The following is a 25,202-nucleotide window of genomic DNA, read 5'->3' on the forward strand; positions in this document are numbered from 1 at the left end:
TCGTATGCGTTTGGTCTCACCAGTATTAAGGAGGTGCTTGTGAAACTTTGCCTTAACGGGAAGGGTAGTTTAAGTCCATGGATGGAAGTGAGAGGGGAGATGTAGAGAAGTATCACACCTTCTGCAATTGGTGTGCTTAGTTTCAAGTGGTGCCTCTGGCTCTAAGCACATCAACAAAATTAATCATTTGTCAAATCATAGCAAAACCATTGGAGAAAAGATACATTAACAAGATATTTACTGCTCTCTTGTTGAATCACTCCTCGATTCACAATAAGGCCAATTCCTACCTTTAGAAATATTGAGCATCAATCGTACTCCCTTGTTTGCTCTTTTTTCCCCACCCATCCCTCCATCTCCCAAGTGTAACTTTAACAGCAACCACCTAAACAATAAAGCAATTCAAGCAACCCTTCTTCAACCTCGGGGGGCTTGATCCCTTTGAATAAATGTATTCAAAGGGCTGCAGCATTGCTTCCCAACCAGTGGGCCATGCCCCACTGGTGGGCCACAACATGTATCCATGTGGACCATGGAGACCTCCCAACCCAGTGAGGTTAGGGTGGGTCCGAGGTAATTTCTCAGTCCTCTTGGAGGGGCTACGAGCAATCTGCCTCTGAGGTCAACTGGCCATCTCTCAATTCAAGCAGCACTTAGTCACAGTTCCTGTCAGACCTCCACACAAGACAGATTCAGACTGATTCTGATCTCAGGTGTGCATTATCTACCACAGAACCAAGGATGTGGTAACTGGTGAAGAAATTTCAGGAACAGCCATCTCATTGAAGTGGCTTGAGCTCTGATTTTGATTGAGGGGTTTTATGTGCAGTGTTTTATGTTCTTTAAAAATGTTAAATAAATTCATTTAAATTAAAGAAAGATGGGTTTCTTACTGAGCTGCCTTTGACTTGAAAATATTGCTCAGTCATTGCCATGTGGGCCATGGCATATTAGGCCAGAATCCAGGTGGACCTTAGACCGAGAAAGGTTGAGAACCACTGGGCTACAGCGTTGGCAACAGTGCTACATAGCAAGTTAATGTAATGTTGAATTAATGTAATAATGTACGATATTAGAATGTATCTGTATGTGACACTAATGCAAAAGAATGCACCATTTTCTTTTGTATGAAATTTTACGGTGAATAAAGATTAATTTTTGAAAAAAAAATATTGTGAGGATAACTAAATGGGAGTGGGGCATTAGGAGGCCCAAGGGGTAAAAGAAAGACTTCGAAAGACATATTCATAAAGCATATGCTCCAGCTGGGCCAGAGGTTGCAAGGATGTGTCTGCAGTTGATGAGTGGCTGCACTTTGGGAGGTCTACAATGTTAGAAAATACCCATAACTGCTCTTTTGGGCTGAATGAAAAATAAAAGACTTCCTTTATTATGTATGGAGTTTGGATAATTTGTTAATGTTGCAAGATAGCAAGCTGTGTAACATGGCAGGTCAGCAGCCATAACATGTCTGAAACCAAGAAGCTGAGAGCGACTTATATGTGGACCTCTCTGTTTTTATGGGCAGAAATAGAAGATGACAGACAAGTGAGAATGAGAAACTGAAGTAATCAAGTATTAATTAAAAACTAATTGTACAGAAGTTGATGAGCATGAAAGGGCTGATGATTTACTTCCCAGTGTTTTTAAATAGATGGCTTTAAAAATAGTGAATGCTTTAATTATTGTCTTAAAAATCCTACAGATTCTGGAATTGTTCCTGTGGATGGACGGTAGCAAATATGACCATGCTATTTAAGAAAGGACGAAGACAGAAAACATCAAACTTGTGAGTGTGAAAATGCTGGAATCCATAATGAAAGATGTAATAATAGAGCCAACATTAACTTAAGAAAGCAAATGATCTTTGATTAACCAAATAGAATTTATTAGGGATGTGACTAGTTCAATAGAAATTGGGTGTAGTGCATCTTGAGGCAGGTTAACACGGTTAGAGCAAGATTGGAGATGGGGGTAATACATGGATTAAGAATTGGCATCAATGAAAAGCAAATAATGGAAAAATGGGTTGTTCTTGGGTTGGCAGATTGTGACTGATGGAATATAGTACAGATGCGTGTTTAAGTCCCAGGAATTCACAATCTATACAAATGATTTGGTTGAGGGGACCAAATGTCATATTCATGTGTTTTCTGAAGATTCAAATTGATATGGGATTATGAGAACAGAGAGCAAAAGGACATGGACACATTACACTAGTGATGAGAATATGTCAGATTAAATAGAATATGGAAAAATATTCTGCTTTTCTGTTATGTGGAGCACATTGAAAAACAGAATATTTGTTAAACAGTGAGAGATTTGGTTGTGTTTATGTCCATCTGTCTTCGTACACAAGTTAGTGAAATTATTACGAGAGGACTTGCTTAGAGGAATAAGGAATTATTACCTTATTAGTTAAGACTATACTTAGTATATAGTTTTCGTGTCCTCACCTCAGAAAATTTACCATGAAGATGGTGCAGTGAAAATGAGCTAGACTGGCTCTAGGGATGATGTATTTTGTGTCTGAAGATAAATTGTATAGACTGGGTCTGAAGCCTCTGAAGTTTCAAAGAATGAGATTAAGTGTCATTGAAAGTGACAAAATTCTCAAAGAGCTTGGCAGGTTGGATGCAAGGAGGATGTTTTCCCATCAAAGCCATCCAGAACCATGGGGCAGTGTTTTAGAATTTGGGGTCAGGCTGCTAAGGACTGAGAGGAGAAGTTTCTTCCCTCAGAGGTGGCGAACCTTCAGAATTGTCTACCTCAAAAGGCTGTCAAGACTTAGTAAGTGCATTCTTTCAAAACAGATAGCAATATCACCCAAAAAATTGAACATCATGCGATCCAATTCTAGGCTTAAAAGTCTTCAATTATTTAAAATATGTACCCATTTTCAGTGACGATTGCACAAGAAGTGCACAAGAGAGTGCAAAACTCAGGACTGGCATGACCTCTGACAGTTGAGAATCAGAGCCAACAAGGATCTGGAAAAGGAATGAGTTAAAGTAAATTAGCCTATCAGCCTTGAGAAGGAACAGAGCACATACAGCAGGGATGAAAGCTGTCATTTCTTTCTGATTAATTGCTGGAAGATATAAAGTCACAAGCCAACAGTCTCACCCCCCTCACTGGTAGAGAATTTCTGCCACATGAGAAAATACGTGGGAGCTAAAAAGAAATACATTTAAAAAATAAGCATGATGGCTTCTTCACACCACATGGTCTTCATAAAATTCTAAAAATTCTCAAAATAGATTACACAGGAGTTTTAAAACAAGCTATTTAAAAATCTTCAGCCTTTACAAACAAAAGAACACTAGGAATAGGACAATTAGTCTCTTGAGCACGTACTTCCATTTAAAAATATCATTGCTGTTTTAAAAGAGGGAATGAGACCCGATACTCTGGAAACCAGTGTCAATTTGACAGACTGAATGGCTCGCTTCGAGTTCGTTTATTTTCATTGATTGTACATTTACAACTGACGAACCAGCCTATCTCCAGTCCATAGTGCACACACAGATGACATGTATAGTGATCCAAAATATACCTACTGTATATAAAATTAATTTACAGGCTTCTAGAATTGTTCAACAGTTGCACTGCCTGTGGGAAGAAGCTGTTTCACAGGCTGGCAGTCATCATTTTTATGCTCTTGTACCTCTTCCTTGAAGGTAGTCTCTTAAAGATACTGCAGGCTAGACAGTAAAGGTCCTCATTGATTCTCTGAGCCCTCTTTAAGTACCATTCCTAAGGAAATATAATTTGAAATGGTGGCTGCTCTGTGACTCAGCTTTGTTTACCTGCTATTTGCATACTACCTTGGTTTACATGGCTCTGTTCATCTTTGATTTAAAATTAACAGTTGAGCAGGCATCAACTGGTTTTCATGAGAGAATTCAAAATATTTACTCTTCTTTGCATTTTACGAATGCCTCCTGAAAGCACTGGGGCTGATTTTGCAGCCTAAATTCCAGGTCATAAGAAGTAGCTTCTATCCACACACCTCATTAATTTCCCTTTATATTTTGAAAACTTTGTTTAATTATCCCTTGATCTTCTAATTTCCATTTTGAGTAATCTTTTCTAATAATATATTTATTGGAGTCCCGGAAATGTTGCAGTATTACCTCAAGGGCAATACAGATACCTAAGGATTATTCTCATACCTGAACATATTACTCCAAGTGTAGCATAAATAGAGCTGGAATATAAAAATCCATGCATAAAAATCAGAATTCTAATGGTATTTTGAAAGCATTTTGTCTATTTAAGTAAAAAAGTATTATACATGGACTTAAAGCAAGCTTAATGAAAGAAGGGGGTTTTGCAGGTTTTTCTCACATATTTTCAGGTTATCTGTTCAGTTTGGTTAGAGGGCAGTCTTTCTGCCGGTACCTTAACAAGGCACTAACATTATCAGGGAGGGTGTCATTCATTTAGTATGTTTTTTTTAATTTTTAAAATTTTTCACACTATGAACCATATTAATCAAAATACACACAAACATTTCCCTCTTGAATATACACAGTGGCATTTTCTCCCCTTTTTTTCTCCCTCCCTCCTTCCCACCCCCCTCCAAACCCATTAAATGTTCAACATATTCAATACAATAAACCCATTAAACAATGTCATCACACAATGAAAATAAACAAGAAAATTGTGTCATCTACTTTTACACACTGGATAAGGTCATTTTGTCTTCTTCTCATTCTATCATTTTAGGGGGTGGAGGTCCGTGGTAGGCCCTCTCTGTTGTGTTCCATGTACGGTTCCCAAATTTGTTCAAATAAAGTGACTTTTAAAAAAATTATGTTATTTTTTCCAATGGAATACATTTATTCATTTTTATGTACCATTGCTGTACTCTTAGGCTCTCTTCTGATTTCCAAGTTGACATTATACATTTTTTTGCTGCAGCTAAGGCTATCATAATAAATCTTTTTTGCGCTTCATCCAGTTTGAGGCCTAATTCTTTACTTCTTATATTACTTAGAAGAAAGATCTCTGGATTTTTTGGTATGTTGCTTTTTGTGATTTTATTTCATACCTGATTGAGATCTTCCCAAAACTTTTTCACTTTCTCACATGCCCAAATTGCATGTACTGTTCTTCCCGTTTCCTTCTTACAGTGAAAACATCTGATAATATTGGATCCCATTTATTTAACTTTTGGGGTGTGATATATTGCCTGTGTAACCAATTATATTGTATCATGTGTAACCTCATATTTATTATATTTTTCATAGTTCCAGAGCATAACTTTTCCCTTATTTCATTTTTTATCTTTATGTTTAAATCTTTTTCCCACTTCTGTTTGGGTTTATAGCTTATTTCATAATTTTCTTTCTCTTGCAGCTCGATGTACATGTTTGTTATAAATCTTTTTATTATAGTTGTTTCTGTAATCACATATTCAAAGCTGCTTCCTTCTGGTAATTTCAATCTACTTCCCAATTTGTCCTTTAAGTTGGTTTTCAGTTGGTGGTATGCAAACATTGCAACATGAGTTATTCCATATTTGTACTTCATTTGTTCAAATGATAATAAATTATTCCCCAAAAAACAATTTTATATTCTTTTAATTCCTTTTCTCTCCCATTCTCTAAAGGAAAGGTTATCTATTGTGAAAGGGATTAGTTGATTTTGCGTCAATAATAATTTTGGTAGTTGGTGATTTGTTTTTTTCCCTTCTACGTGATTCTTCTTCATATGTTGAGTAAATGTTGCACCAGTTTTTCATTCCACTTATAAAGTATATGTTCTGGTACCTTCTCCCCTATTTATCTAGCTCCATCTTGGACCAATCTGGTTTTTCCCTTGTTTGATAAAAATCTGATAGATACCTTAATTGTGCTGCTCTATAATAATTTTTAAAGTTTGGTAGCTGCAAACCACCTTGTTTGTACCATTCTGTTAATTTATCTAGCTCTATCCTTGGTTTCTTCCCTTTCCATAAGAATTTCCTTCTTATTCTCTTTAGTTCATTGAAGAATTTCTCTGTTAAGGGAATTCACTTAGTATGTTTTTGAAGCCATGTGGCATCCTTTTGGTTGCTTCTTTTCCAGCCTCTGTTTCAGGAACTTTCCAACAACAAATTCTGTTTGAAGATAAGCCATCAAATAGTCACATGAAGCCTCCTTAAAGGGGTATGAGCATTACAGGGACAATATTGTCCATGAACTGACATAACCTATACTATGAAATTAGTCTCCATTAACGCACACAATGTTAGGGCAAGTGCCCTGGTTCTGCCATACAAGTTAGACAGCTAACCTGCACAGAACTCAAACTGTTGTTAAGGTACAATCAGCTTTGCACATAATTAAACACATTTCCTCTGTAATTTCCCACTACCCTGAAGCAGTCATAGCGAGAGAGGTAAGAAGCAGGATATGCAGATGGGAAGGTAAAAATTATTGGGAGAAGATAGGGTCAAATGGGAGGTGATACAGGCAAATCTATGGTTGGGATAGGGAAAGGAAAGTGAAGGGAAATTGTTCAGGAGCTGAATAGAGATAAAGGATGTGAAAAATGGTTGGAAGTGATTAAACTCCCACCGTTCTGTGAAATAGGATGGAATGCAAAGTATGTAGATTACAGTTTGAGAGTAGACAGTACTAGCTAGTGGGCCCCTTCTTATCTCGAGCCCCAAGGATACAAGGATCTGGTTCAGGCTGGTACAGTGACCTAAGATAGTCTATAGCTAGTACACCGCTTGCTTAATAGAGACATGAATATTAGACGCCCCTAAGGAGGGAATGAACTAACATGTGATTGATGTATGAAGAGGAACTGAGTGATCCCTGGATTGATGGAAGGGAGAAGGAGAATGTTGTAATGTATTGGGATTCTGATTGAAAGAAGGTAAATGAAGGTGGGGTGATATTGAGCGCGGGACTGTACAAAGGAGTGATGATTCTGAATCTCCAGTGTGTCTCCAGACCAGGGACGCCCGACTCTGCAGACTCGAAATAAAGCTGAACCTGTTCTCCAAGACTTTGTCTCCAGAGTAGTGATTGCGAACACTTTATATTTCACAAGAAAATCACAAGAAGTTTAAAGAAGTGGTTCTGAAGGTGATCTAGAGGGAGGGAGCAGCAGAGGCAAGATTTTTGAATGGAGTAAGACTGGACAGAGAGAAATTTGAAGGGTTCTAGTGGGCACTGGCAGGGAGAACAGATTGATTAAGGAAGAGGTGTGAATGAGGACTTCATTTCCAATAAAAGATAAAATAAATAGATTAAGAATATCTTGACTTCTCATGATCTGACTCACCAATTCTCCTATACATTTAAAAAAATTATTCTCATTGCTGGACTTGAATAATATTTCATGTTATTCCATAATGATTGATACAATACATATTCTATTTAATTATAGGTTGAAACAAAATAATTATTACAAGGGTATATAGATTGAGCAATTCAATACAGATTATTATAGAAAATGGACATTGCTGACTTATGGAGAAATCAGTTTCTAGTTAATTCTAGGAACAGATCCCTGTGTTCCACAAGGATTGTTGTACCCTCAGGAATATTAATACCTCTGACGAGCCTGCTGTGGTAATGCGTCCTAATTATCATATGTCAGGGCAACAACCGTCCAGTTAAGACAGTCCAATGTTGAAGGTCTCCGGTGCCCTGAATTATATACACAATTAAAAATCTGCATTATTGTCAACGTGTTGCACATTGATGTTACTATTCAAGTCACAAAATACGCATCAGAGGTTCATTCAGAGGACAGTGACTGAATTATCAGAGGTGAACAATAAACACACAAAGCACTCAATTGCATTTACCCTTCATTAGAGTCGTGTATCAATACAATAATGCATTTAGGAGAGAAAGTAAGAGCCCAGTAAATGAAAGAACTCTCCGTAATGTAACTGGGCAGAAGGTTTCAAAGTGCACATCACATATTTTTAAAGGTAGCAGGGCAGTTCGATAAGGTATGCAGGATAAATGCTTTTATTGGCTGACATAAAATATTAGAACAGATGATTTTGGATCTGTGTAAAACCTCTCCAAGGTAAAGTACTTGGATCCTTCTGGTCACCATACTACAGGGAGCTGTGATATGCTAAAAAGAGTACAAGAGGAAAATCAGTTGGCCAATTGATGCTACCCGAAATAGGCTGAGTGAGTTCTTCCCTGGGCTTGCATCCATATTGACTGAGATGCTCCTGGGTATTTTTTTTAAAAGTTTTGTTTAAGCTGCAGTCCTCTGTTATTACAAGCTCTGTTGCAGGATGGTTGCTAGATCCAAGTGTATCTGGTTAAAAGCGCACCTTCCATCCTTCACACTATATCTTTTAACTGCTCCCTTTAGGAAAGAGATACAGGAATAATAGAGCCAGCACCACCAGGCTGAGGAACAGCTTCTTCCCACAGGCACTGAGAATGCTGAACAACCAAAGGAACTGCTTTCACTAACCATCCAGGCCTCTCATATTCACAAATATTTATTTATTGTATATATGAATGCTTGTCTTGCATGTGTATTGTTTGTCTGTATGTGTGTTATGCCTGGTTTTGTAACTGCATGTTTTGAGCCGAACCCCAGAGAAAGCTGTTTCATTGGGTTGTACATTTGCAATCAGATGACAATAAACTTAGACGGGCTCAGATTTAATCCTCACGCTATAGAAAAATCCTGTGCCACTACCATAGTTTCCATCAAGGACAAGTGCCCAAAATCATTGCTTAAACCTATCCTGCCAACTTGACCCCAAGAAAAATAGGGGCAGCAAAAAGGTTGGTGGTTTCGAGGGCTCTTCCAAGATTGTTTAAGGCACAATATCTTTTATTATGACAACTCCCACCGTCACCATCCAATGAACACTCACAATAACTGAACAATGCTGATGTCCATTATAATTAGCAACTCTGAAGACTTCGTTTCATCATCGGCAGGAAATCCAGAAGCTAATTAAACACAAACACAAGTCTTTCAGGACTGTAAAAGCCAGCATCACACTTCAAGGGGAAAGAAAAAGTACCACCAAGACCTAAAGATGGTACTGTAGGTGGAAAGAACTCGGGAGATTCAGCAACTAATTAATGACTGTGATATGCTTGGACCCATGGTGTAGTCAAGACCCTTCTGGCTCAGGTGCCCAAAAACCCACCCTATCAATAGCCGAGAAGAGCTTATCTAGCGATCTATGTTCATTGGAACTGAGACTGTTCCATAGTACACCTTTTGTTTCCTCCATCCCAGAACTAAGGTTATTCTTCAAGACGCTTTGCAGAAAATGCTAGACATACATTGCATATTTACAGGTCAAGCTCCCCATCATTGACTTGTCTTCACAAAGGCGTAGGAAAGAATAGGCTATTGTAGATGAAACAACCACAAAACAAAGTTTCCCTCTCAACTAATTCTGCTGCCCAACATTTCCCTTTGTGAAGGGCCCATGTAAAAGTCGATCACTTACATCAATAAGTACAGTGGCATTTTTAGGAGCAAAAGAACAGTGCAGGTGCAGTGTCCAGAGATTTTGCACTTTGAACTCCATGTCCCTCTTCAACCTTCAGCTTTCAGTACAGTAATATACAGTACTTCAAGTCTGACAACACAGGTGTGGGCAATTAATACCATCATTTCCAGCTTTACCAATGAACAAATTAAAAATATTGGTCAACTTTTGACTAACTTCATAATGGTGCCTCCAACATTAATACTTTAAAAAAAAACTCAGCTTTTTTAATTTTATAGATTTTCAAAATATTTTTGAGCTGATTAGGGATTACATTTGAAGATGCAAATGTTTGATAAACTTTCAAATGTGATCCATTGCTACACAATCATTGAACAACCAAGTTGAATCCTTGTTTTCCTACAGGCATGGTCATGAATCATGCACTTTTCAAAGATTGATAATTCATTGTTTAATGTATCATATATGTTGAACGTTGAGTGGGTGGGGAGGGAAGGGGGGAAAGGGGAGAAAATGACACTGTGTATATTCAAGAGGGAAATGTTTGTGTGTATTTTGGTCAGTAGGGTTCATAGTGTGAAAAATAAAAAAAGATTGATAATTAACATTTGATCACCATACTATTTGGGCCAAGTCTACTTTTTCATTGCAATTTTCTATAAATGGTAAGGGTAAACAATTTCACTGTATTAAATCTCATGGATAGCACAGGAATCCATTTTTAATGGCCCAAAGGCAAACTAATCTCATCATGAAAGTGGTTGTACCGCTTTCTTTCAATACAAAGTTTAACTAAAACCAAAACTAATTTTGGAACTAAAAAAAAGTTGTACTTCCTCTTGGAAAGAATGGAAAATATTGAGGATGTCAATTATGCAAAACAGTGACAAAAGACGCATTTAAGACAGTTTTTAAATCCAAATAAATATATTTTGTATAATTCCTATTTACACAAGAAATTCCAGCATTTTTTATTAAACACTTTTGAATCATGGACAAAAAGTGTAGAATGACAAACAAATTTTAACAATGAATAAAATGATCTTGGCCAGAAATTAGTCCTTGGTTGCTTGTACTAAGTTTAAAGTTTGGTAGATTTGTGATGCAGAACTGCTACTTTGTTACTGATTTAGTGCCAAGAGTTAGAGGACAAATTTCTAACCCAGACTAGATTTCAAAGGCCTCTGGTCAGCTGACATTTTAATGAAAATACTTTGTTCAGACCCTAAAAATAAAATCATAAAAGTTTGTCAGTTTCAGGTTAAAGTACAATTTACAATTTTTTTTAGACCTACAGCACAATAACAGGCCCTATCAGTTCACAAACCCACGCCCCCCAAATTCACCAATTAACCTACAATTCTCATACGTTTTTGATGGGTGGGAGGAAACTGGAGCACCTGAAGCAAACTCATGCAGATACAGGGAGAACATACAAACTCCTCAAAGACTCTGCTGGATTTGAACCTGGGTCACCTATTCAATGAGGTAGCAAACAATGTGCATCAATAATCTGAATGTAAACTGGTCTGGGTTTGCATTGGTATATTTTAGTTGCTGAAACTCCTCTTCATTCATCTGTTACGAATTGCAACATGGTATTAGCTTTTATATCTGTTTAACTTCAAAAATTTTGTGCAAAATCAAGAATGGGAGTTTGTATATTTTATGATCCAAAGTAACAGTTTAAAATTAGTCATGTAAGCGTTTTCTACTACAGCTAGTCCTCAAGTTACGAACGTAATTGGGATTGAAGGATTGGTCACAACTTGGATTGGTCGTAAATTGGATTCATGTTTTAACAAGGTATTAAAGTAATTTTTCAAAAAAATTTTCAACAAATGAACGTTTAATGAAGAATCTCAACATATGCACAGAGTTTTTTTTTAAATTTCGTTTGTACGTGCGGGTGGACATAACTCACATAGGTCGTAAATTGAGGACTACCTGTATTACAAAACAAATGCTGCATCTGTCTATACATTTCACAAAAGTTACAATAAGGTCAGAGGAAAGTACAAATCAAATCAAAATTGACTTTACTTCAACAAGGCTTTTCAATGAGCCATACTCTTGTAACAAATATATATTCTAGCTCTTTTTGGTTTCAACTTCAATGAATGCAAAAACTTACTGTGTTCAGGCTGACTTAGAGTTTGAAAATGCATTAAAAATTGTAGTCATTCAGCAGTTGTATTTCTATAAATTTGCGAATATTGCAAAATAAAAACATCGTAAAATGGCACTTTGCAAACTTTGATAACAATCCACAGCAACAATGGGGTTTTCAAATACATTACAAATGAGCAACATTTTTAACAGGTAAGTTGATAAAATGTTAGAAATTAGAATAAATTCTGAATGGTGAACAGTACAATTCTACAAGACAATTAAAAAAAACTGGTTTCATTTATGGTATGGATTAAAAATTTACAACACATCAAATAGTACCAGTTAAAGCAAATTTTTAATAATTACTCTTAAAGCTCAGAAATTTTAACCCAAGAGTTGACGTCATGTTTCAGTGATAATTAAAAATGGAAAAGAAAGTGGCAGAAAGATAGCAGATCTACTGCCAGCAATCTGCATACAATCAGAACGAAAGAATGACAGAAGTACAAGACATTGGTTAGGCCAAATTTGGTCATCTACAGGAAAGAGGTCAATAAAATTGAAGATTCACTAGGATGTTCCCAGGATGCGAGGAACTGAGTTACAGGTTAAGACTTATTCCATGAAGTGTAGAAGAATGAGGGGAGATTTGATAGGGGTATACAAAATTATGAGGGGTATAGATAGAATAAATCCAAGTAGGCTTTTTTTTTCCATTGAGGTGAGGTAAGATACAAACTAGAGGACATGGGTTAAGCTAAAAGAGCAGAAGTTTAGGGGCAACATTAGGGGGAATTTTTTTCCACACAGAGAGTGGCAGGAGTATGTAACGAGTTGCCATCAGAAGTGGTCAATTTTATCATTTAAGAAAAATATGGACATGTACATGGATGGGAGGGTAGGAAGGGTACAGGCCGGTGGGATGAGGCAGCATAGTTCATCACAAACTAGAAGGGCTGAAGTCCCACTTTCTGTACTGTAATGTTCTATGATTCCGTGAAATTGTACTGCTTTTAAAATAAAACCATTATTCCATGATAACTAATGACAGAAAATGGATGCTAAATCTGCCACCTACGTAATATAAAACTAATTGTAATTCCATTTCTGAAGTTATGCAATAAAATGACAGCTTTCTTCCAAAACCTCCAAATGTTAACTTTACAAATAATTAGGCAAAGGATTTGGTGGAGGAAAATATTAGAGACAGAATCACTCTAATCTACTATCATGAGCCTCACAATTTGCCTGTGTGTACTGAATAATTCAACTTGGAAACAGTCTTACCTGAGAGAATAAAATCAATTAAACCTTTTTAAAAGCTTCTAGTAATGAAATTTTACTTTCCAACAATCTAGTTCTCCCAATTCAAAAACATGGTCCAGTATAGAACAGATGATATCTCAATCAATTCCCTTCTGACTTGGCAAAGCTGACTTCAGCACCTATGTGCCGATGATGGAATAGAAAATTGTATCAAGTTGTTCCACTCTAAGTCCAAGTCCAATCATCTTTTGGAAAGGCCCTTGACTACAACTACAAGTGAGAACTGGAATGAGTTTCAAATAACACTGCTCTCTGGTAATGCTCATATTGGACAGACATAAATAACCCTGACACAACAACAGACCACAAGGTATGACATATTATTGCTATCATACGTCTTCTCCCCTCAGGCAAAATGGAAAAAAAATTTGAAAGGCAGCTATAAATCTCATCAAACCATTATCACAAAGATCGGAACTGTTTTCGAGTCACAAATACCAATACAGAGCGAATAGCAAGAAGGCGGTTTTTGAGCGAGGTCATTGATAGAACCTCTAGCTGAGCGCGACTTTCCAGAGGTAATACGGCTAACAGCCACCAGCACCAGGCAGGAGCATCTTGACTTGACTGCAATTAAAAACAGATTTAATGCATTTGCATTTTATCCTTGAAGCCTCTTAGTTTCACACCCCATCTATGGTATCTACCTTATCTTCTCAAGGCAGCATAACCAATATTTTACAAACCTTTGCTGGAGTCTGAAATTAATATTATCTTTAAATATGGATCTTCAGAACATTAGGCAGGTCATCCACAAACTCTTTACTTTTTAAAAACTGCTTGAAATTTTATTTGTTTTTACAACTGTGAAATCCTACTCTCTGTTATTAGCCATCTGTACGATGGACTTCACCAAAGTAGGCTGAGGGCAAGAATTGTTTGGCTGGATAGTTTTGTTTCTTTTATTTACTCTTATTCTGCTCAAGGTCAAAAGGTTTGATCTGGGATAGTGCAGAAATTAAATTCTTTGTTGTTATGGTGGAAAGAAGACAGCAGAATCTGCTTCAGTAGCCTAACCTTTTAGCCTGGACCAGACACCTACCATTGTTCGGAATCTTCCGGATTTTTGAATCATTTTGATTTTCTTCGCTTTAAGTTCGCCCAAGCAGCACTGCTGCATCCATCCCATCCCCTCACGAGTTGTGCTGCCATCTCTCCCCCCCACCCATCCACCCGAGTCGCGCTGCCACATCTACCCCCACCCCCTCCTGAGTCATTCTGCCATCTCTCTAACCCGCCCAAGTCACGCTGCTGCATCTACCCCATCCCCTCACAAGTTGTGCTGCCATCTCTCCCCCACCACCCACTCAAGTTGTGCTGCCATCTCTCCCCTCCCACCCACTCAAGTTGTGCTGCCATCTCTCCCCTCCCACCCACTCAAGTTGTGCTGCCATCTCTCCCCTCCCACCCACTCAAGTTGTGCTGCCATCTCTCCCCTCCCACCCACTCAAGTTGTGCTGCCATCTCTCCCCTCCCACCCACTCAAGTTGTGCTGCCATCTCTCCCCTCCCACCCACTCAAGTTGTGCTGCCATCTCTCCCCTCCCACCCACTCAAGTTGTGCTGCCATCTCTCCCCTCCCACCCACTCAAGTTGTGCTGCCATCTCTCCCCTCCCACCCACTCAAGTTGTGCTGCCATCTCTCCCCTCCCACCCACTCAAGTTGTGCTGCCATCTCTCCCCTCCCACCCACTCAAGTTGTGCTGCCATCTCTCCCCTCCCACCCACTCAAGTTGTGCTGCCGTATACACTCACATCCCCTTCCAAGTGGTGCTGCCGTATACACTCACATCCCCTTCCAAGTGGTGCTGCCATCTCTCCCGCCCGCCCGAGCCGCGTGGCCGTCTCTCCCCCTCGCCCGCCCGAGTCGCGCGGCCGTCTCTCTCCCCCTCGCCCGCCCGAGTCGCGCGGCCGTCTCTCTCCCCCTTGCCCGCCCGCCTGCCCGCCCGCCCGCCTGCCCGAGTCGCGCGGCCGTCTCTCTCCCCCTTGCCCGCCCGCCCGCCCGAGTCGCACGGCCGTCTCTCTCCCCCTTGCCCGCCCGAGTCACACGGCCATCTCTCCCTTCACCCACCTGAGTCACTGCCACGTCTCCCCCTCACCCACCTGTCACCCTGCCATCTCTCCTCTCTCACCTACCCAAATCGCACTGCTGTCTCTCTTCCCTCCCTCGCCCGAATCACAGCCGTCTCTCTCCCCACCTGCCTGAGTCGCGCTGCCACCTCTCCCCCCTCCATCGTCTTCCCGAGTTATGCGTCTCTCCCAAGCCGCACAGCCGTCTTTCTCCCCCTTGCCTGCCAGAGTCATGCTGATGTCTCTCCCCTTCCCTTGCCTGCTCGAATCGTGCTGTCATCTCTCCTCCCTCACTCGCCCACCCAAGTCTCACTGCCATCTCTTTCTCTCGCCCTGCCCCCCACTGTTCCAGCACCAGGAGAACAGCCCCTCTTTGGTTCCCCTGCGCTGGTACAGCAGTTTCAGCTGTGTGTGGGTGAGGATTATGGGTAGTAATAACAGCCACTGAGCTGCCGCCGAGCCGACTGAAAGCGCTACGACGTTGGTAGAGCATCAGTATAGGCAATTCAAAGGTGCTTATAAAGTAGCAGAATACGAGTTGAGCTATACGGGAGTTGAGCTAGGGTTGCGTCGAGTCACGTTTGGTGCCAAACTCCATCTTTGAGGAGCAGATGTCAACTACCGTAAAAAGAGCCGGTTTTCGGTTTTCAGAATTCCGGATAAAAGGTTAGGCACCTGTATCTGCACATGCACAGTTCAATGCAGAGATTTAGAAGTTGCTGGCACAGAGTTTGCCCTGGATCTTTCATTTAAAAGCTGACAGATGCACTCAGACACGAGCATTTAATCCTTCAGCAGGAAGGAGTTTAGCCTTCTGCTCCAACTTTTAGCCCATTGACTCACAGGCTAGGAAATCTGTCCAGTGAACCCATTACTGGCTTAGACTTGCCATAGGTATAACAGCTCCATTCAAATCAATAGTTTCAAATGGCTGTGAGGAGAGAGATAAGAATTTAAAAAAAGATCAGTTAAAAGTCAGTTCACTGAAATTCATTTATGTTACTTTAAGTAAAAAGAAAGATTTGCTTTGAAAACTAGAGTTTGTGGATGATCCTATGTTCAGACATGTTAATGCTTTAAGTTTTATAACTTAAAAAAATATTGAGCTCTTTGGAGTGTTAGCAAATATCATGTAGGTGAGTGGATAGGTCACATGGTTGTTAATCATTCCAGGAGGACAGCTGGCCACATGTACTCAGGAACCCCCAGTGCAGAGCTTTCTGTTTTTAGAACCATGCAAAAAAAGTGGTCCAAGTGCAGAGGTCTGGCAATCTTGGAATCGGAAGATTTACCTCATCCTGTTAATATAATGGAATAAACTCTGCAGCTTTGGTAAAGTTTGTGAACTTTTCACTGCATGGCTGGGTAATAGTTAACAACTATGGCCTCCTGACAATGTAACACTTAAAAATTTGCATCCCCTCTCTCATGAAATCTCATGCATCCTCACCTGTTTTCTGTAGATGAGCAAAACTAATTTATACTTGCTTTTTTAATCTCTCTGATTTTGTGGGGTTTCCACAATTTGTTTGAAGAACCATGTTGCTCCTTGCCTCCTCAAAGGGTACCACAGGTAGAGGACACCAAACTGCATCAGACACAACAATACATCAATTGTCTGCCAGAAGACAGAAACTGATTGACGACACTGGACAAAGAAGATTTTGTTTCCTGAACGCTTCTCGTGTTATTTTATGGATTTTGGGTTAATGATAAAAAAACCACCTTCAATTTTTCCTATCACGTACTTTTTTTTTTAAGATATAGTACAACTGGTTATCTGAAATAGGATTCTCCAAAATCCTCAGTTATCCAAAATTTCAAATGAGGATATCTGAAACAAATCAGAAATCCTCATTTATCCAAAAATTTTCAGAGCCGAACTGACTGGGGATGTCAGGCTCCTGGTGGTGGCACAGCGGACCTCGAGCTCCTGGCGGCAGTAGCAGGGACCTCAGACTCCTGGGCAGGAGCGGGACCCTCAGGCTCCAGGCACGAGCGGGGCCTCAGTGGGGAAGTGTTGGTGATCGGCGGTGGCCAGCATTTTTTTTTGGTGAGAATTAAACGTTATTTTAATGCTTAAAAAGCCTTCCTTTGTTGTTATTTAAAAACTGTTACAAGTGATTTGCCATTGCTACTGGGCTGTTTTAAAAAAAAAATGACCGATTCACTGAAAAAAATCGTTTATCTGAAATAGGCCCAGTCCTGACCATTTCAAATAATCTAAGTATAACTTATACTTGTGATTTCTTGTCATATTTTAAATCAACTTCGAGCAAAACCATGAAGTGCAACATGTCATTGAAAATTCATTTTCTGCATCCGCACTTGGACGTCTTCCCTACTGATCTTGGTGCAGTCAGTGATGAACATGGTGAAAGGTCTCAACCATGCAAAGGCTGTATCAGGGCAACTGGAATCCCTCAGTGCTGGCCGACTATTGTTGGACTCTGACACTAGAGGCATCAGATGCTGAGTGCAAACGAAGATCAGCAACAAAACATTTTTAGGTTAGTTGAACTAATGCAATGTATCAGCATCATTATGCGATTAAACCTCCTAAATTCAATAAAAGTTCATTTACTGTTTCTCCGACTTCCTATGTGATATAGCAAATCTGAAATTATCTTTGCGCTCAGCTTTAAGTTGTCTATCATAATCCCCAAATTTTTTTTCAGGAAGCTAACCTTATGAAAAAATTTGTTGTCCGATGCTATTAGTGAGGCTTAAGTTGCCCATTTAAAAAAAATCCTGTCCAATTGATTGGAAAACCTATTATATTTTCAATTTTAGGGATCCATCCACTGCATGAAAGATCTTGTTTTGGAGCCAATAACTACATCACATCACAATAGTCAAGTTCCAATATCATCATCAGCTTAATTGAACCTGCAGTATTTTTGTACAATCCTAGTTACCTGAGGTAGTTGTTCTTTTCCTGGCATTGGTCCGAAATGGTTCACTATCTGAGTTCTCATACCATCCTTAAGTGATTTAAACCAAATGACTGCTTGGCCATACACTGAGTTAGACAGAGAGACAAGTTCATTATACTCTTCCCCTTCCACCTGTCAGAAGCAGAAAAATAAATTATTTAAAAGGAAACTCAGGAGAGAAAAAAAGATTTTGGTATTATTGCAATTAAATATTTCACAATATCAAATTGCTAGTTAACATTTTAAAACATATAACCAGCAACAATATTGAAACTCTCATAGCAGCAAATTCCAGTTTCAAAAACTTGTTTGTCATTTATTCATATTGTACATTAATTATAGTTTTTGTTTCCTTAGTTCATCAGTTCCAACAAGCAACAAAAAGTTCTAAGAGGTAAAATCAATAGCTTTCTGTTGTGCATTAATGTCTCCAAAATTGCTGTTCTTCTAATAACTTTTAAAAGAAAACACTAAAATTTGTTTTTTGGAGCAAATCTTCTGTGATTGTAGGAATCAGAGTCATTCCTCCTGCATTCCAAAATTTTAAACTCAGATGGCACTGACTTCAATTATTGAGAACACCAGTCTTTAAATCTTGATTGAAAAATTGTAAAATACATTTGGGGAAGAAATGCCAGCACAACTGACTGAACATGCAAAAGGACACACAACTTTAATGATAGGTTTAATCCAAAATAACTTTTGTTAAAAGTCTTCCACTGATTCAAGATATAATCTTCCTAGATCAGGCCCGGTCCACAAAGACAAGCCTCCAGATCAAAAAAATTATCTCAGGCCCCCAAATATGTTTTTAAAATTTTCAGCACAAGGGTACTACAGCACCAGCATCCTAGGTTTAAATCTGGCGCTGTCTAAGGAGTTTATACATTCTCCCCAAGTCTGTTCTGGCATTCTGGTTCCCTCCACCGTTCAAAATGTACTGGGATTGTTGGTTAATTGGGCAGCATAAGGCTTGTAGGCCAGAAGGGCCTCTTACTGTGCTGTATGTCTAAAGGGAAGGGAAAATATTAATTTACACTCTTCAATGAGTCTGATTAAATATTTAATTGGTCTGTTTTAATTTAATAAGCAAGACATTCAATTCAATGCCTGGGAGAGTCCAGAGAATTCAAAGTTCTTGACAGGCTTGACACTAGGCATAAAGCTTTTAAAAAATTATTTAGCTAGTTTCTGAGCAGGGCTTGTTCTGTTCCAATCAAGATAAGGCATCCTCACATACAAGGCTCGACTGACAGTTATAGTGAGTAGAAGGGTCATTATTGGGTTAGCCATGTTCAAGTGGCCAGATCCTGCTGACATTTTGTATGAATGATTATATCTCTGGCAACATGTTCTCTGGCCTGTATTGGTTTGTAGAACCTGGTTCAGTGCTGCCAAACACCATCTGACCAATCTCCTATGAAAATTGATAAAACTTCCACTGCACTACTAAATTACATCAGAGGTCAAACAAAATGGAAAGCATCACCTTTTTTCTTTAACTGCTTTCAGGAGTTTAGGCAAACTGAAACTTGTAAAAATATTTTCAAACCTGCAATTGAAATGTTGATTGCAACAAGACTCAGGAAGCAGAAAAAAAAATACAGAAAACTTCTAACATTTACCTGCTCATCTTCTAGGTATTCAATGTTGGCTGTATTATAACCATCTCGCTGACCATGCTGTAAAACTTTAAATCGACGCTTTCCAATTGTATCAACTATAGAACGACCATCAGGAAAAAACTTCACATCCCTAATTTCCAGCATGCAGCCGTAATCAGCAAACCTAAACAAAAATATGTACAAATGTAGAAAATCATTGTTTGATATTGCAAATAAAAAAAATGGAACACCCATATGAGTGTTAATTTATAAACAAAAGAAAAAGAAAAATGTTCCCATTTCCTTGATGGATGGTGTGGTCAAAAACTAAAGACTATGGAATCACAATTTAAAATGGTTAAAACATCATTTGCACCACATATTTCATGTAGTAAATCCAAATTTAACTTCCCTTTGAATCCAAAAGTCAATTTCCAAGTCCATACTTTCTTCTAGCAATGTCTTCACATAGAGTGAATAGTTGAGCTATCATAATGGAAGGAGAATGGCATCACCACAACTTGGGCAGCTTGGTTAACAAAGTGGCTAACACAACACAATTATAGCACCAGTGACTCGTGCTCGAATCCAGTGCTGCCTGGAATTTGTATTTTCCCCATGAGCTGTGAGAGTTTTCTCCGGATGCTCCAGTTTCCTTCCATCCTCCAAAACAGACAGGGTTCATAGGATAATTGGGCAGCGTGGGTAACAGGAGAAAGAATTGGCTTCCTCTGTGCTGTATCGTTAAAATATTGTTGAAAAACCAGGAACATATCATTGTATATTAGGCCCATATCTATATTTTGCTTCAATCCTTACTCTCGCTGGGAGTCACGTGATGGAGTAGTGGCCGGTCAGGGAATTCCAGCCCTCTCCCGAAAAGTTAAAAAAAAACACACAAAGCACAAAGGTACAAGATTAAAATTTATAATAAAGTAAAAATAAAGGTGAGAAGAAAATGGCAGCGAAGAGAGAAAAGTCAAAAACAACGGGAAGAAAAGAGGAAGAAAGAATGTCGGAAGAAGAAGGTAAAGGCCTTACCTGTCCGAAGAGGCCCGCCGCGGAGAGAGAAGCCCGCTCCCTCAAGTCAGTGGAAGTCCCGGGCTCGGGACTACAAAAATGGCTCACAGAGCCGAATAAAAGTGCGCAACCGCGCATGAAAAAAAACACACTGACGGGAGGGGGGAACAGCTGCGGAGTCGATCTCCACAGCTGAGAGAGACACCTGCAGCACAGCAGCAGGTGCAGAACACAGACAATAACGACAACAAGAAAGAAGAGGGTAAAAAGAAAACAAGGAAACAACAGATGGTCAATCCAGAGGAAGAAGAACAGAAAGAAGTGGAAGAAGAAGAGAAAGGCAAGACAATGGATGTATCTTTTTTTAAAGAATATATGGAATCAGTGAAAGAATGGCAATTACAAGAATTTAATGAGATAAAAAGAAGAATTAAGAAAGCAGAAGAAAAAATGAATAAAATGGAAATGGCCATGTCAGAGATAGGAAAAAGAGTGAAAATATGGAAGAACGAGAAACAATTGTAGAAATGGAAGTAGAGGAATTAAAAGAGAAATTAGAAGAATCTAATAGAAAAGTTAAAGAGGCACATGAGCTGTTAGCTCAGAAGATAAATATAATAGAAAACTATAATAGAAGAAATAATATAAAGATAGTGGGCCTTAAGGAAGATGAAGAAGGCAAGAATATGAGATAATTTATAAAAGATTGGATCCCCAGGGTCCTAGGAAGACCAGAATTACAGGAAGAAATGGAAATAGAGAGGGCACATAGAACTTTAGCCCCGAAACCACAACCGCAGCAAAAACCAAGATCCATTTTAGTAAAATTCTTAAGATATACAAGAGAAAATATATTGGAGAAAGCAATGAAGAAAGTAAGAGAAGACAAAAAGCCACTGGAATATAAAGGTCAAAAATTTTTTTTCTATCCAGACACAAGTTTTGAACTCCTGAAGAAGAGGAAGGAGTTCAATACAGGAAAAATGATCTTATGGAAAAAAGGATATAAATTTATATTAAAGTACCCAGCGGTACTTAAAATAGTTATTCCAGGGCAACAAAACAGACTATTCTCAGATCCAGAGGAAGCAAGGAAATTTGCAGAACAACTACAAAACAAGCAGAGAGATGAAGACATGTAATGAGAGTAAAAATGACCACGAACTATATGTATGTGTGTAAAGGGGTATATGTGTATATATATATATATATATATATATATATATATAGTGTGTATACATGAATGTATCCGTATTTAGAGGAAAATATATAGAGTACAGACAAGAATTAATAAGGGAGGGAAAGGGAATAGAGGGAATAAGGAGGGAATTAAAAGAGTGACCTTTGTTACATATGAAAATTGAAATCTTTTCTGGGAGGGGCTGGGTGGGGAGGAGTTACGGTCACTACAAAATCAGTTGACATTTTCGAGTGAATTCGCAAATCCAAATGGAGAGGGGAGATGTGGTTGCCCGACAAGAGATAAAGTGCAACTCAGGAGGGGGAGGGGAGAATGGGGTTAAAGAAGTTTTAAATAAGAGAATAAGGAAAATGTTTGATGTTTTAGAAATGTTGTCTTATAAAGTGTTCAAAACAAGAAAGCAGAAATGGATAAGAAGGAAAGGTGATGATGAAGAAACGGAAAGGGAAGATAAACAAAGTATGAAATGGCTGCGCTGAATTATATGACTTTAAATATTAACGGAATACATAACCAAATTAAAAGGAAGAAACTGCTAAATTTACATAAAAAAGAAAAAATTGATATAGCATTTGTGCAAGAAACACATTTAACTGAATTGGAGCACAAGAAATTAAAGAGAGATTAGGTAGGACACGTAACAGCATCGTCGTATAATTCAAAAGCAAGAGGAGTAGCTATATTAATTAGTAAAAATGTGCCAATTAAAATAGAAGAGGGAATAATAGATCCAGCAGGGAGATATGTAATGATAAAATGTCAGATATATTCGGAGTTTTGGAATCTACTCAATGTATATTCACCTAACGAAGAAGATCAAAAGTTTATGCAAGACATTTTTTTGAAGATAGCAGATACACAAGGGAACATATTAATAGGAGGGGATTTCAACCTGAACTTGGATTCAAATATGGACAAAACTGGGAAAAAAATTAACAGAAAGAACAAAGTAACCAAATTTATAATTAAATCGATGGAAGAAATACAACTTTTGGATATATGGAGGAAACAACACCCAAATGAAAAGGAATATTCATATTACTCGGGTGGACATAAAACATACTCAAGAATAGACCTATTTTTGTTATCAGCTCGTATGCAAGATAGAGTAAGAAAAACAATATAAAGCTAGAATATTATCGGACCATTCACCCTTGATATTGACAATAGAGTTAGAGGACATCCCTCCAAGAATGTATAGATGGAGATTAAACTCCATGCTACTTAAAAGGCAGGATTTTAGAGAATTCATTGAAAGACAAATTAAAATGTACTTTGAAATAAATACGGAATCAGTGAAAGATAAGTTTATACTATGGGATGCAATGAAAGCGTTCATTAGAGGGCAAATAATAAGTTATGTAACCAAGATGAAGAAGGACTATAATCAGGAAACAGAGCAGTTGGAAAGGGAAATAGTAAATATAGAAAAAGAATTAGCAATGAAGGAAGATACAACTAAAAGAAGAGAATTGGCAGATAAAAAAATAAAATATGAAACACTACAAACAAATAAGGTGGAGAAGAACATAATGAAGACAAAACAGAAATATTATGAATTAGGGGAAAAAACGCACAAAATTCTAGCATGGCAGCTTAAGACAGAACAAGCTAAGAAAATGGTATTGGCATCAAGGAAAAAAGACAAACAAATCACATATAATCCAACGGAGATCAAGGAAAACTTTAGAGAATTCTATGAACAATTATACCAAACTGAAAACGAAGGGAAAGAAGGGAAAATAGATGAATTTTTAACTAAAATTGAACTACCAAAATTACAAATAGAGGAACAAAATAAATTAACAGAACCATTTGAAATAGTAGAAATACAAGAGATAATAAAAAAATTACCAAATAATAAAACACCAGGAGAGGATGGATTCCCAATAGAATTCTATAAAACATTTAAAGATTTATTAATTCCTCCCCTCCTGGAAGTAATCAACCAGATTGATAAAACACAAAGCTTACCAGATTCATGTAAAACAGCAATAATTACAGTAATACTAAAGCAAGGGAAAGATCCACTCGCACCAGTGTCATATAGACCAATATCATTACTTAACACAGATTATAAGATAATAACTAAACTATTAGTAAACAGATTAGCAGAGTATGTACCTAAAATGGTAAATCTAGACCAAACTGGATTTATTAAAAAAAGACACACAACAGACAATATTTGTAAATTTATTAACTTAATTCATGCAGTAGAAGGGAGTAAAGCGCCAACAGTAGCAGTTGCTTTAGATGCAGAGAAGGCCTTTGACAGAGTAGAATGGAATTATTTATTCAAAGTACTACAAAAATTCAGTTTACCAGATAAATATATTAATTGGATTAAAGCATTATATAAGGGGCCATTGGCGAAAGTGACAGTGAATGGATATATATCAAAGCAATTTAACTTAAGCAGGTCAACAAGGCAGGGATGCCCACTATCACCCTTCTTGTTCGTGTTAGTTATGGAACCACTAGCAGAATTGATAAGAACAGAAAATAATATAAAAGGGATAAAAATAAAAGACAAGGAATATAAAATCAGTTTATTTGCGGATGATGTTATAGTATACTTAACAGAACCAGAACTATCAATAAAAGAATTATATAAGAAATTGAAGGAATATGGAGAAGTGTCGGGTTACGTAAATAAAAGTGAAGCAATGCCAATGAATAATGCGGATTTCTCAAAATTTAAGAAGGAATCACTATTCAGATGGCAAATGCAAGCAATAAGATACCTAGGTATACAAATAAATAAAAATCTCAGCCATCTATATAAACTCAATTATTATCCACTAATGAAAAAATTACAGGACGATTTAGAGCATTGGAAAGATTTACCATTAACACTAATAGGAAGGATAAACTGTATTAAAATGAACATTTTCCCAAGGATATTATACCTATTTCAGGCATTGCCAATACACTTGACAGAGAAATTCTTCAAGGAGTTAAAGAAAATAATAAGAAAATTTTTATGGAAAGGGGGGAAACCGAGGATAGCACTAGATAAATTAACAGAATGGTATAAACAAGGAGGCTTACAACTGCCAAACTTTAAAAATTATTATAGAGCCGCACAATTAAGATACCTATCAGATTTTTATCAAACAAGGGAAAAGCCAGATTGGACTAGATTAGAATTAGATAAAATAGGGGAAAAGATACCTGAACACATATATAAATGAGATGAAAAATTGGTACAACATAGGAGTTCTCCAGTATTACATCGTCTACTCAATATTTGGAAAAAGATTCATGTAGAAAGGAATAAAACAAATTACCAATTACCAAAACTAATATCGACGCAAAATAAGTTGCTCCCTTTTACAATAGATAACCTTTCCTTTAGAGAATGGGAGAAAAAAAGGATCAAAAGAATAGAAAATTGTTTTTCAGGAAATAGATTATTATCCTTTGAACAAATGAAAGATAAATACAATATAACTCAAGATACAGTGCTGGCATATTACC

At 37.9% G+C, this 25,202-nt stretch overlaps 1 protein-coding gene and 1 long non-coding RNA gene across 5 annotated transcripts in view; one reads left to right on the forward strand and one right to left on the reverse strand.

The window, feature by feature from the left end:
* The window catches only part of LOC138739283 (uncharacterized), a 31,695-nt gene extending 11,940 nt beyond the window's left edge, over positions 1-19,755 (forward strand). The window contains exons 2-4 of the long non-coding RNA XR_011342142.1: positions 1,706-1,789; positions 18,255-18,291; positions 19,538-19,755. This is a non-coding gene — a long non-coding RNA (uncharacterized lncRNA). The remainder of the gene's footprint in view (positions 1-1,705; positions 1,790-18,254; positions 18,292-19,537) is intronic.
* The window catches only part of LOC138739277 (LON peptidase N-terminal domain and RING finger protein 2-like), a 40,431-nt gene continuing 25,591 nt past the window's right edge, over positions 10,363-25,202 (reverse strand). For 3 of the 4 annotated variants that reach the window (XM_069891020.1, XM_069891021.1, XM_069891018.1), the window contains 3 exons: positions 19,523-19,685; positions 17,880-18,029; positions 10,363-13,459 (listed from right to left, as the gene is read on the reverse strand). In XM_069891020.1, the coding sequence (XP_069747121.1) occupies positions 13,295-13,459; positions 17,880-18,029; positions 19,523-19,685 (478 nt within the window). In that variant the 3' untranslated portion in view covers positions 10,363-13,294. Of the gene's footprint in view, positions 13,460-16,449; positions 16,550-17,879; positions 18,030-19,522; positions 19,686-25,202 lie in introns of all 4 variants that reach the window. The other variant, XM_069891019.1, reaches the window with a different exon arrangement.

The sequence above is a fragment of the Narcine bancroftii genome, chromosome 7 (genome assembly GCF_036971445.1).
Source record: "Narcine bancroftii isolate sNarBan1 chromosome 7, sNarBan1.hap1, whole genome shotgun sequence".
Classification (NCBI taxonomy): Eukaryota; Metazoa; Chordata; class Chondrichthyes; order Torpediniformes; family Narcinidae; genus Narcine; species Narcine bancroftii.